The sequence below is a fragment of the Acyrthosiphon pisum genome, chromosome A1, assembly GCF_005508785.2.
Source record: "Acyrthosiphon pisum isolate AL4f chromosome A1, pea_aphid_22Mar2018_4r6ur, whole genome shotgun sequence".
NCBI lineage: Eukaryota > Metazoa > Arthropoda > Insecta > Hemiptera > Aphididae > Acyrthosiphon > Acyrthosiphon pisum.
Window position 1 is genome coordinate 114,744,134 of NC_042494.1, and position 11,813 is coordinate 114,755,946.

Sequence of the window (11,813 nt, forward strand, 5' to 3'; positions counted from 1 at the left end):
CCCCCCCCCTATTTGCACCTATAATTATAAGTTATATAACATTAAAACATAACAATTGTCAATTCGTAATTTAAAATTATTAATTTTATTAAAAGCATTTATAACTGCAACTCGCATAATATATAATTTACAACTTAATAAAATATATTAATATACACAGAATTATGTTATCAAGGTAAAGAACAGAAATGTTTGTGTTTTTGTATTGGATTATTTTTATTTTATACTGATCTAGTAATATTTACGTATAAACAAAAAATTTTAAAATGTTTTCAACTCGATAGATTTTTTTTAAATCAACTAAGAAAAGCTAAGTTATTTCAACTGTAAATTAAACTAGTTAAGTTCATAAGTTGATAAGAAAATAAACTTTTTAACTAGTTAATGCCCACCTTTGTTATTTACTATATTGTATAATTGAATAAATCATGAAATAATTAATTTATGAAACCAAAAAATAGTTACTATTATTTTATGTTTGCTCAAGTTTTTGCTCGGTAAAAGCTAGTTTGGGGGTTGGTGCAGATAAAACTGAACGTGTAACTGTGTAAGCTTGCCTAAGTTCAGCAATAATTATTGCTTAGATAAATTCCAGTTTACACCGATCAATAATTATAATTTTTAATTTGCTACCACATAATATTATTTGCTTTATCTTTATAGCACACTTCCACACTAGCACTGTGGCTCTATTCATTCATATTTTATCATCAGTCAGCACAGACAAATAAAATAATTAATAATCTTATAGTTTTAATACATTATTCTGTGGTATTTACTGTTTAGTGTTTAGTAATTAGTACAACTGTTTACTGTCATAGTGTCATAACTCATAGACCATAGTGTCATTAATAACTCATTATATATAGACTATAGTCATTATTATTATTCAGTAATCTGAGGTAGCAGTTTACAAAAAAAAAAAATACCGTGCAAGTTAAAATTTTGACGAGTCTTGTACTCAACTTGTACGATTCGACAGCCAGCTATGCACGTTATGGATACCAGGATACAATACAGAATACCACACCAGTATGATTATGATGATACCACTCACTAACATGGAATGGGAAATACGTACTACCTGTCCTAAATAGGCTATAATAGTATAATCAAGGTGGATTTATAAATTTATAAATCCGCCTTGGCTGTAATATACCATCACAGAATAAAACAATATGATACCATCATAGGAGCAAATAGAGGGGGGCTTTAGAGGCTAAGCCCCCCCAAACATTTCCTACATTTTGTTTTAAGCTTATTCGATATTATCAAAGTAAGGCCCTATTAGCCCTATTAGCCCCCCCAAATCTCAAACGATATTTGCGCCTATGGATACCATATTATGGTATTATTATAGAACATTGTTATTTGGTATTATGGTACATTGGTACTATAACAGATGGTACTAGCAGGCAGCAGCAGTAGCCTGCAACAGCTGCTGTTGTCCGGAATCGGGTTTCTCTTTTAACCACAACTATCGGAGTGGGAAATTATAGTACATTACTATGCACTATAAACTATAATATTATATATATATAAAGCAATATTATAGCATAACAAATAACAAATAACAATAACCCATTACCCACGGATCAACGCTACGCCACATACCCACCCATCCCCACCGTAAAGTACACACTACACAGAGTACAATCACTTTATAATCTTTATTATAATATAGTGACAAGTCATGGTTCTGCTTTAGAGTTTAGGGGTGGAGGTCCCGCACCGCTGCCGTTAAACAGCTGGCCTACGTCGTTGTTCCCGACGTTCCCGTTGTGTGTCGTGTGTGCGCCGCAGCTCTAGTCTCTAGTCTCTACTCACTGTCGAATGCCGATACTATGACCGTATTCGCTTGAAGTGTAACAATTTAAAACTATAATAATAATAATATAGACTATAGTCGTAGCAGTGGTCCGCTGTCATCGTAGAGTTTAGACTTAAACTTGCAGAACGTCTGATTGTTACACATCGTTTGGCCCGTTAATCGCAGAATTGATAGGTATAAAGTATAAACGTCCCAGTTCTGTCCGTCGGGCGTCAATCGCTACGTCGTCCGTGGTCGATTTTGTGCGCGCGAGTTAACTTTCGTCACGAACTTTCGGTCCCGTCGCTAGCGGTACCCGCCACATAGATATCAGTCATGTCTGATTAATCCGGCTAGTGGTTTTTTCGTTTTATCGACGCCACTTCTCTCATCTCGCTATAACATGGATGACAAAAACGGTATTGTAGCCGATTTTCAGGTAATAATAATAGTTCTATATTCCCGTACGTTGGGGACAAAGACACCCACCAACTTCTTTCTAACATTGTTGTCTTGTTGTACTACAGGCCATCACCGGTATTGACAATGCAGGAGAAGCGTTGATGCACTTGTCGAATTTCAATTGGGATTTGCTGGTAATTAGTTGAGCTTTCCACCTAAACGTGGTATTTGTATTGGCTTTGCCAAATCCACTCTTTATATCTGTTATTTTTTAGGCTGCCGTCCAACATGTCACGCCACAACACACTCAACACTTGCCTTCTGAAGGACGCAGTAATCAATTGAACGCACCAACTGTAATGATTGCAGACGATTTCAGCGGTATGACTGCATCAACATCAAATGAAACTCGCCGTTTAATTACCATCGAGATTGAACAACATGGCCATATTATTGCCACATTAAAAGTCAACGATGGTTCAACAATAGGTAATTACTAATTCCAAATTTATTTTCATTTTTAAATCGATCTATATTATGTTGTAATAAAATCAATCTATACATAAATATTTGATATGTATATTATACTATTATCAAAAACAAAAAAATTCAAAAAAGTTGTACTTATAGAATTGTTGCTAAATTTTAAATGATCTACCTATATGTAATTTATAGGTTATTAGCATTCTATGTTTTAAATTGAGTGACTTCCAATCATGCATACTACAAACCTACATTACCCGATTCATTGGGTATAAAGCAAACAACTAACATGATAATACTTTATTTTAAAAATTGTAGGTAAACAGTTTAAATCGGTTTAATATTTTTATTAGTTCCCTGCCATAACAAAATATAATACCTTATTCCCATGTTTTTTTTAATTTTTCTGAGAACTATTATTTATCAGGTTCTTTAATTTATGCAACTAAGAATTTTTCAATGTAATTACCAATATAATGTTTTAAACATTATATATTAAACAATTTAACCTACATTATTATCATTTTTATTTTAGATGATTTAAAAACATTGGTCTACGCGGAAAGTAACATACCATGTTGCCTACAAAACTTTAATGGATGGCCAAATAATCAACTCCCTTCCAATAAAGATACACTTTCCAAACTGAACCTTCCAGATCGATTTAAGCTAAATCTTATTAGAGGTGATGGAGATTTAAATCAAGAGCTGAATGGAAGGTAATATATTTATTCATATTTGACTTCATATTTTGATTATATTATCTAGTTAGCTTAATATTTCTTTTACTACTGTTTTAAAGAGCTAACTTGCGAATGTTCACTCTAAACATAACAATGGAGGCTACAACTTCAAGTGAATACCAAGTTTATAAATTGTCATTCTCATCTGATCAGACTGTTGCACAAGTGAAAGAAGTTGTTGCAAACTTAACTAAATTACCTATTAGTAATCAACAATGGTTAGGTTGGCCACATTTTGTTACTCCTGCTACAACTTTGGAAGAATCTCATATTAATTACCCAGTACATGATTTTAAATTGAAGCCTTCAAATTCAATACTTAAACATACCAGAAGAAGATACAACACTAGATTAAATGTAAGTATTTTTTGTTTTATTATGATTATTATGTAACCTATGATCAATTATGGTACTGGTTTATGAATGCCCTATTATTGTATCATTATAATAATAGTATTTTATAGTGAATATTTATTTATTGTATTAATTATATACCACAAAACTGACAAAATAAATAACTTTAATAACTTGTCATAAAATAACTTTGCCAACCATTTAAACAATATTGCTGTTTTTTAGTGTTAGACATAACACCGCACCGCCATTATGCCAAGTTATTGAATGACTACTGTAATACTGTATTTGATAATTAATTTTGACACTTATCGTTGTACATTTTTATTAAAGCAGTCTGTTGTTGATATGGAAACAAGCGATTCTCCAATGCCTTCATCATCTACTTCATCTTCGTCCACATCATCATCATCTTCTGAAGAAGATCCATTTGAAGATGCAGCAGAATCATTAAGTGGTATTGATGATGATGATGATGTAGATACTATGTTTATGGACACAGAGGCACCTACTCGGATCCGACCATTAAGTAAGTTTGATAAAAAGGACCATAAATTCTATAAACATTTTATATTATTATTATAATATTGATTAATAAGGAAAATTAAAAATACCACAAAGTGTTCTACAGTATAATATATTTTAAAATTTCTTTGTTGGCTGAGCGAAGACGAACTGCTGGTATTAGATTTATCGAAGGAATTTTAAACGGCAAAGTTGATACTGATCTTGTTTCACTAATATGCTTTAAGCAGTGTTTGGCAAGTTCCTTATAAAAAGGAATTTGTTCCGTTCCTCGTTCTTTTTTTTAAAAAAGGAATTTGTTCTGTTCCTTGTTCCTTAAAAAAAAAGAATTCGTTCCCTTGTCGTTCCTTTGGAAAATGAACGAGTTCCATTTTTAGTTCCAAATAAAATAAAAATTCTTATTTAATCATTAATGTTTTTGTTTTTTTCGTAATATGCATACTTCTTTAATTTTTTTTTATAATATATAACTACAAGTAAGTACATATTTTATATGCTTATGCAATATATTATTATATTTTGAGATTTTCTTCAATATTAAATTGTTGGCTAATGTATGTCGATTGTCTAACGTCGATACTTGATAACAATCACTAATTAGAAATATACATTATACACATTAAAAAAATGTATCTTAATTTCAATTTTTACATACTTATCTGTGTAAATTATTGGAACTGGAAAGGAACAAACAATTCGTTATTTTTCCTTAAAAAAAAAAGAACTAGTTAATTTTCTTGTTCTTTTTTTATAAAAAGAAATTTGTTTTTTTAAAAGGAATCCGTTCCTTCCAAACACTGGCTTTAAGGTACCTCAGCGTTTCACTAGATCACTGCTCCTTTTTGTGCCTCATGCCAGCACAAACTATTTAGCAGTTATAGTATAGGTATATTTGATTACGCATGTACCATTATAATTTAATTTTAATATATTATGTAAAAGAGGGGCCTCACCCCTTAAATAAACAAATATTTTATCTTCATTTGTTAATTGGCTTATAAATTATTTAGTTGCTGAAGATACTGAAGATGAACTTGCTGGTTGCATTCAATTCATTGATGAATTTCAAAATCGTTATGGTGATATGAGACCTCAGTTTTTTTTGGGAACACTTGATCAAGCTATCAAAATTGCATGTTTTAAACCTGCCAAAGATGTAGGTATTATATTATTATGGTATAATATGATATAGATTTACAATTTGGTATACAACCAAAATTGTATTATACTATATTATAATACCCTTATACTAATATATATATATATTTGTATTGTTCTTCATAACATTTAAAATACTTATGGATTCAACTTTAAATGATACCTTTTATTGAAACTTGTCTTAACTGCACAATAGCATAATATCTAATATCAATAATTTTGAATGTATTTATTTTAGAAACGTTTATTAGCCGTTTACTTACATCATGATCGCAGTGTATTGTCAAATGTATTTTGTACACAACTATTATGTTTTGAATCAGTCGTTCAGTATCTCAATACAAATTTTTTAGTATGGGGATGGGATATGACACACCCTTCTAACAGAAATAGGTAACTAGTTATAAATTCAAAATTATAATGTAAATACAATTTTTATATATTATTTTTAGAATATTGCAATCAGCGTCTTTGTCGCTGGGTACAATGGCCGAAATAACTTTGAGAGCTATTGACATTAACAGACTACCAGCTTTAGTGTTATTTACGCGTAATCGGTCAAACACGGAAATATTGTCAGTTATAAATGGTAATATTTCATCATCTAAGTTTTTTTCTATAATTTTTAATGTGAATTACTAAAATATGTATTTTCAATTTTACAGGAGATTGCAATATAAGTGAACTACTATCGAGCCTTATAAATGCCCAAGAAATGTTTGCTATACAACAGCAAGTTGAAATTAAAGAAGAAGGGGAACGTAATATGCGAGAAATGATTAAAGTAGAACAAGATGAAGCCTATCAACAATCATTGGCTATTGATCGGTAAATTTAAACAACCTTATTTTTTCGTAGTAATTGTAATTTGTAGTTTTGTTATTTATTGCTTTAATACATTGGTTTAATTTGTGGTATGTAGATTTTTAGTTCTGCTTTATAAGTCTTAAATTATCAGTTGTTATAAAACCTGATTTAACAAACAAAATCAATATAATTTTAGAGCTAAAGAGGAAACTAAAAGAGTGCAAGAAATGGAAGAAAAAGCAATTCGAACTCAAATTGAAAGTCAAGAAAGACAAGTCGCCGCAGAAAAAGAGGTATTAAAGCAACATAAGATTTGCAAATGTATATTTAAATATAAATTGATTGTGACTAGGCTATTCGACAACGTATAGTTGCATCTCTTCCGGCTGAACCAGAACCTGGTGATCAAGTTGCAAAAATCAGATTCAGGCTTCCTCTTGGAAAGTTTTTAGAACGGCGGTTTCTGGCATCAGATAATCTTCAAGTAAACTATTCATTATGTTGTTAATAATATATAGTATTTTTATTTTTAAACATACAAAGTTTATTTGGTCTGACAACCCTGACTGTAAATAATGAGGTAATTGACTGATACGATCAATTTCAAATTTAAATTCTTTTAATTTGTTAAAATTGAACTGTTTGCAACGTCAACAGTTTGAATTATTATTATTCAGTTAAAATAATTTCCCTCACAAACTGTTTCTCAGCTATACAACATGTACATCTAGATTAAAAGGTTTCAACATCAACTAAATAATCAACCCTAAAGTGGGATTAAAATGTAGAGCTTAGATTTTGTTTCTGAAAAAAGTTTAAAATTGTAAATGTGCACTAGGAATCAATAACATTTTTTGTAAGGACCTAATGACTTACTTGAATTTGTGTCAGTGTTAAATACATGGTGTGCTGGTTGTAGGTACTGAATTGAACAGTTAAATGTAATCATATTAATATTTTAGGTTTTGTTTGACTATTTATATATAAGTGGATTTAGTCAAGAGGAATTCAAAGTAATTTCTAGTTGGCCTAGAAGAGATGTGAGTAAAAATAATGATATTTTGTTATATTAATATTATTGTTAAACAATTAATTTAATTGTTTTTATAGTTAACAACACTAGGTGTGACTCAAACCATGAAAGAATTAAATCTGTATCCACAAGAAACATTAACTCTAGAAGAACGATAAGTCTATGTAAATGCATGAATGTATAAATTTATTTATCACAAATAAGATTTTTTTTATCAAAAATAAATAGGATATTGTTTCTATTATTATTAAAAATGATGATTGTATGCTACACAGCTTTTCATTTAATATTAAAATTTATCAAGTGTTAAGTTTTATTTAATTTGGTAACAGAGTAAAAAAAAAACCGAATGTTAATATAATTTTTATTTATTACAAAACTATAAATTAATATTTAAATCTTCACTGTCTTTTAATTTTAATTTTTAAATTATGTAATAGTAAATATATTTCTTCAAAAATAGTTTATACTACTATTTCCAAAATGTTGTGTTGCCATTGTCCTTTAATACTTGTTTCAATGTCAATTGTCCTTTAGACAGCTTTCTTTTTTTTTTTTGAGGAAGGCTTACAGTTAAACTTGGTCTTTTTCTTAAGTTATAATCTTCAAAATTATCCATACGTAACTTTTTCTCTAAATCTTTAGCCACCAAAAAATCATTTTGTTGTTGAGTCCACAATTCATTCAACACTGCTATTTGAGCAACACAAAATGCACAAGGACTATCTGTGGTAAAGTTATCTAGTAAACGTCCACAAGTACACATAACCTCATTTCCATCTTCAAATATTTCAGATGAATCTAAAGTTGTTGAACTCGTACACGGATCTGAAGAAAAACCTATAGATAATTTATTTAACTATAAAATTGAATTTCAATTTTTTAAATAGTCTTACTTAGTAATGATGTATTAGAAGATTGAATTTCACATTTTGTACTGGATGAAGAGATAGTGCTAGATAAACTACAGTTATGTGTATTATTCCACTGTACCTTAGAATTATTTTCAGTCGACTTAGCTAAACATACATTAATATAAATTATATAAATGTCTAACAATACGCAGCCAATTTAGAACTTACAAAACATTTTATCCAAAGGTCCTTTTTTGATTTGTTTTTTCTAAAAAAAAATTATAAAAAATACCACAAATAGTATATTTATATTTTAATTCATATAGCTAAGATTCGACTCACTTCAGAAACTGACTTTTTTGTACAAATGCTTGTTTCAGTGGAAATCTTAAACATAAAATTTGTTATAAAATTTGTTTTTCATAAAAATAATGTTAATTTTTTAATCTATTTCCTCACTTGATTTTGTAATTTTGTCGCCAAATCCAAATCTGATTGGATTAAAATTAATTCTGCTTGGTGAAGTTCTTTAATTATCTATAAAAAATAATAATTTGTATTTACACAACATCAGGTTAATATTACAAAATGTAAATCCTCACATTTTCTTGAATAGATGTTGCTATTATAGAATCTTCCCGTGTTAATTCTTCAATTAAAGATGTTTGAGTTTGAATCTTAACAACTTCTTCTTCCTTTTAATAGTAATAAAAATGTATTTAAGACCAATATTAAAAGTAGTGAAATAAATTATCTATCTAATTTACTTGTAATTTTTTAGCAATTTCTAAATTTTGCAACTCTCTTTCTTCCTGTTCTTTATAAATACTCATTTGCATATCATCAAATTCTTTTTTTATTTCTCCTTCTTTAATTTCAACCCGACTAAAGCCATGGTTGACAATACCTAGATATAAATAAATATGTAACTTTCTTACTTATGAGTCTATACTCCAAAGTTTAAAAAGAAATTGTATTTATTACCCAACTTTATTGGTACATACTTATTATGTAAAATATAGGTATAATATTTTGTAAAGATATTATACAGAAAAGTTGTACATTATCACATTTTTATGTATTTAATAGGTGTATATTAATATTAATAATAATTACGTTCTTCGAGGCCATCATCTTCATCGTTTAACCTTTTCTGTACTTCTACTGGGTACTGCTGTTTTATAGCTTCCCAAAGTTTCACATTAAGCATGGCATCCCAATCATGTTTGAATTTACGAAGCCAATTACTTATTCGTCTACGGCACATGGGACACTGGTATGCCGTTAAATCCACCATACTTTTGAAACATTCTAGACAGAGTGTATGGCCACATGGCATTGTCACGGGTTGTAAATAAATGCTTCTGCATGCTATACAAAATACTTCTTCAAAATTTAATTTTTTCTGTATTTTTTTCTGAAAAATTATAAAATAATATAATTTAAATATAAATTATTATCATTTTCTAATAGTATATTTTCAAAGTAAAAGGAATCATTTAGATAATTAAAAACAAGTAGGTACTTTATTACTTACGGAATTCATTGTTTGGTATCCTGTTTTCTTTTTATGATGAAGTCAAAACTATTAAGTACAGATTGTTAAGTTAATTTCTCAAAAAGAATTATGAAATTTTCATAACATCATAGTAAGTTAACCATTTTGCTATAAAATTATTAAAGTACATTAAATTTTTTGTCATTAACGACCATTGATCATGACGAATTAAACAAGTCAGATAATACAATAATACGTTAAGCCGTTAACGTTAGTCATACATTTATAACTATTCGTATTTCGTAAAGCGTTAGGCAGTTATTATATTATACAAATGCAGTAAAGTAGTTAATAATATCATCAGCAACGGACGTCCCGCAATTGGAGTAAAGGATCTGATACGGGTAACGGATCGGTGAGTGGAGAGTTTCGCCAAACAATGATATTAAATTGCACTCTACGTCAGTACGTAACTAACTCAGGCTCAGGTATTCTTTTATCTATGGCACAGACGCGCTGAATAAAACCGCCAAAATTAAAGATAGTACTATTGTTACAATAGTATTGTATAATAATTTATTGTTCTGTGGAATTATCGTAGTATCGTGATAGTACGTGACAGCCGCACGTCCGCTCAAACACGTTTTTTGATCGAAGAATGGAAAACAGTGTTGCCAAAATAAACACATGAAAAATAGTATATAATTTTTTTAAAGTGGGTACCACTCAGCTGTACAGTAGTAATGTTATTGAATATGTTGTAATGGATGTGTTACTTTTGAATTCAAATAATTCAATGATAAATCATTGTTACGAAAAACAGTTCTGAGCGGAGACGTCATGTCATAAGTTAAAAATATTTTATACAAATTTCTCATGGCCATAAATAGCGTGACTTTCCGGTGAACTTTTTCTTTTTGATATAGGTAGAAAAACTTGTTGAGGACCTTCTACTAAAATTTCTCATGTTAGCTATAAAAAGAAAACCTTTCATGAATTTCTAACTGAAAGATAATTTAAACATTTTCTTATGGCTTCATAATGCTTAAAAAGAGTCAAAATGTGAAAATTTCAAATTTCTGGGAAAATACGTTTTTAAATTACAACAAAATATCAAAAGTCGATGGATGACAATTCGTTAATTTACCGTTGAAAATCCAATGTCATAAAAATTTTAAATTCAAATGATAATAAAAAAATTACCTAATGCTACTTTCTAATAAACTTTTTTGTTTTTATTTAAGATAGGAACATTTGAGAGAAGTCTTCTATCAAAATGTCTAATGTTGCCATGTTGGCGCTATGCCGCTATGAAAGAAAAAACTTTTATGAATTTCTAACTGAAAAATACTAAATAGTTCGATAATTTTCTAAATTTTAATGAATTTTGTCAAAATTTGAACTGCATATAAAATATAATCATGCCTATATGTGTCTTCTATATTTTTGAACTTACATGGAACCTTGTATTAAATTTCCAAGCTTTTTTACCAAGAGAAAAAGTTTTTAACGTTAATAATTTTAAAAAAAATTACAAATTTATATAAATGTATAATAACTAATTCAAAAAGAGTAAAAATGTTTTCAAAATTGTATGGTGTACAGAAAATGAAAATATGAACATTCGGTGAAATGTTTATCTATCCACAGTTATTCGTTTTTGAAATACAATAAAATAAGAAAATTGCTAATATAGGTACCTACCTATATTAGAAATCCAGTAAATATCCAATGTTGTAAAAATATGAACTTCCAACGCCCATAAAAATTCGATTTAACTTTCTTGTAGACATTTTTTTTTTTTAAAGGTAGACAAACTTACGAGAAATCTTGTATTAAACTTTCAAATTAACAATTTCTCATTGAATGGTTTTCTTATTTTGCTATAATTTGAAAACAAATACGGAATAAGTATAAATATAAATGTTCTAGCACGATTTGTCGGCTTCCCCGCCATCCAGTCTGCCACTTGCGAGTTGCGACTGCTGCCGTATAATGTGTAACAGTAACATATACAGTCCTGTAAAGTATTTAAGTAAAAGTATTGAATAACTTTTTAAATACTTTCAGCATGAAGTATTTTGAATATATTCAATACTATAGTATTTTAAATACTTTTTTTTGTATTAAATACTTTTTGGTATTG

General features: G+C 29.0%; 2 protein-coding genes across 4 annotated transcripts; one reads left to right on the forward strand and one right to left on the reverse strand.

Annotated features, from left to right (window-relative positions):
* Positions 1-1,762: 1,762 nt before the first annotated feature.
* LOC100169528 (FAS-associated factor 1) lies at positions 1,763-7,790 on the forward strand. 2 transcript variants are annotated; one of them, XM_001947546.5, is made up of 14 exons: positions 1,763-2,249; positions 2,338-2,406; positions 2,488-2,701; positions 3,231-3,414; positions 3,498-3,795; positions 4,126-4,321; positions 5,328-5,473; positions 5,714-5,868; positions 5,928-6,064; positions 6,141-6,303; positions 6,479-6,575; positions 6,635-6,766; positions 7,245-7,322; positions 7,393-7,790. In XM_001947546.5, the coding sequence occupies exons 1-14, from the start codon at positions 2,214-2,216 to the stop codon at positions 7,471-7,473; spliced, it is 1,986 nt and encodes a 661-aa protein (XP_001947581.1). In that variant the 5' UTR covers positions 1,763-2,213; the 3' UTR covers positions 7,474-7,790. The 2 variants fall into 2 exon arrangements, with proteins under 2 accessions (XP_001947581.1, XP_008188590.1); XM_008190368.3 differs by having other exon boundaries at positions 4,129-4,321.
* LOC100167466 (E3 ubiquitin-protein ligase rnf168) lies at positions 7,725-10,400 on the reverse strand. Of its 2 annotated transcripts, none has more exons than XM_008190370.3 (9): positions 9,707-10,400; positions 9,286-9,586; positions 8,937-9,076; positions 8,772-8,864; positions 8,629-8,706; positions 8,512-8,556; positions 8,398-8,437; positions 8,212-8,334; positions 7,725-8,143 (listed from the first exon to the last, which is right to left on the reverse strand). In XM_008190370.3, the coding sequence occupies exons 1-9, from the start codon at positions 9,713-9,715 to the stop codon at positions 7,788-7,790; spliced, it is 1,185 nt and encodes a 394-aa protein (XP_008188592.2). In that variant the 5' UTR covers positions 9,716-10,400; the 3' UTR covers positions 7,725-7,787. The 2 variants fall into 2 exon arrangements, with proteins under 2 accessions (XP_008188592.2, XP_016664314.1); XM_016808825.2 differs by having other exon boundaries at positions 7,725-8,155.
* Positions 10,401-11,813: the final 1,413 nt, after the last annotated feature.

Excerpts from the sequence above, each read along its gene's own strand:
- LOC100169528 (XM_001947546.5), top strand. The coding sequence starts at position 2,214 with ATGGATGACAAAAACGGTATTGTAGCCGATTTTCAG. Across the intron at positions 2,702-3,230 it reads CAACGATGGTTCAACAATAG|ATGATTTAAAAACATTGGTC; the intron begins GTAATTACTAAT and ends TTTTTATTTTAG. Across the intron at positions 3,796-4,125 it reads GATACAACACTAGATTAAAT|CAGTCTGTTGTTGATATGGA; the intron begins GTAAGTATTTTT and ends TTTTTATTAAAG.
- LOC100167466 (XM_016808825.2), bottom strand. Across the intron at positions 8,557-8,628 it reads CGACAAAATTACAAAATCAA|ATTTCCACTGAAACAAGCAT; the intron begins GTGAGGAAATAG and ends TTTATGTTTAAG. Across the intron at positions 8,335-8,397 it reads ACCTTTGGATAAAATGTTTT|CTAAGTCGACTGAAAATAAT; the intron begins GTAAGTTCTAAA and ends ATGTATGTTTAG.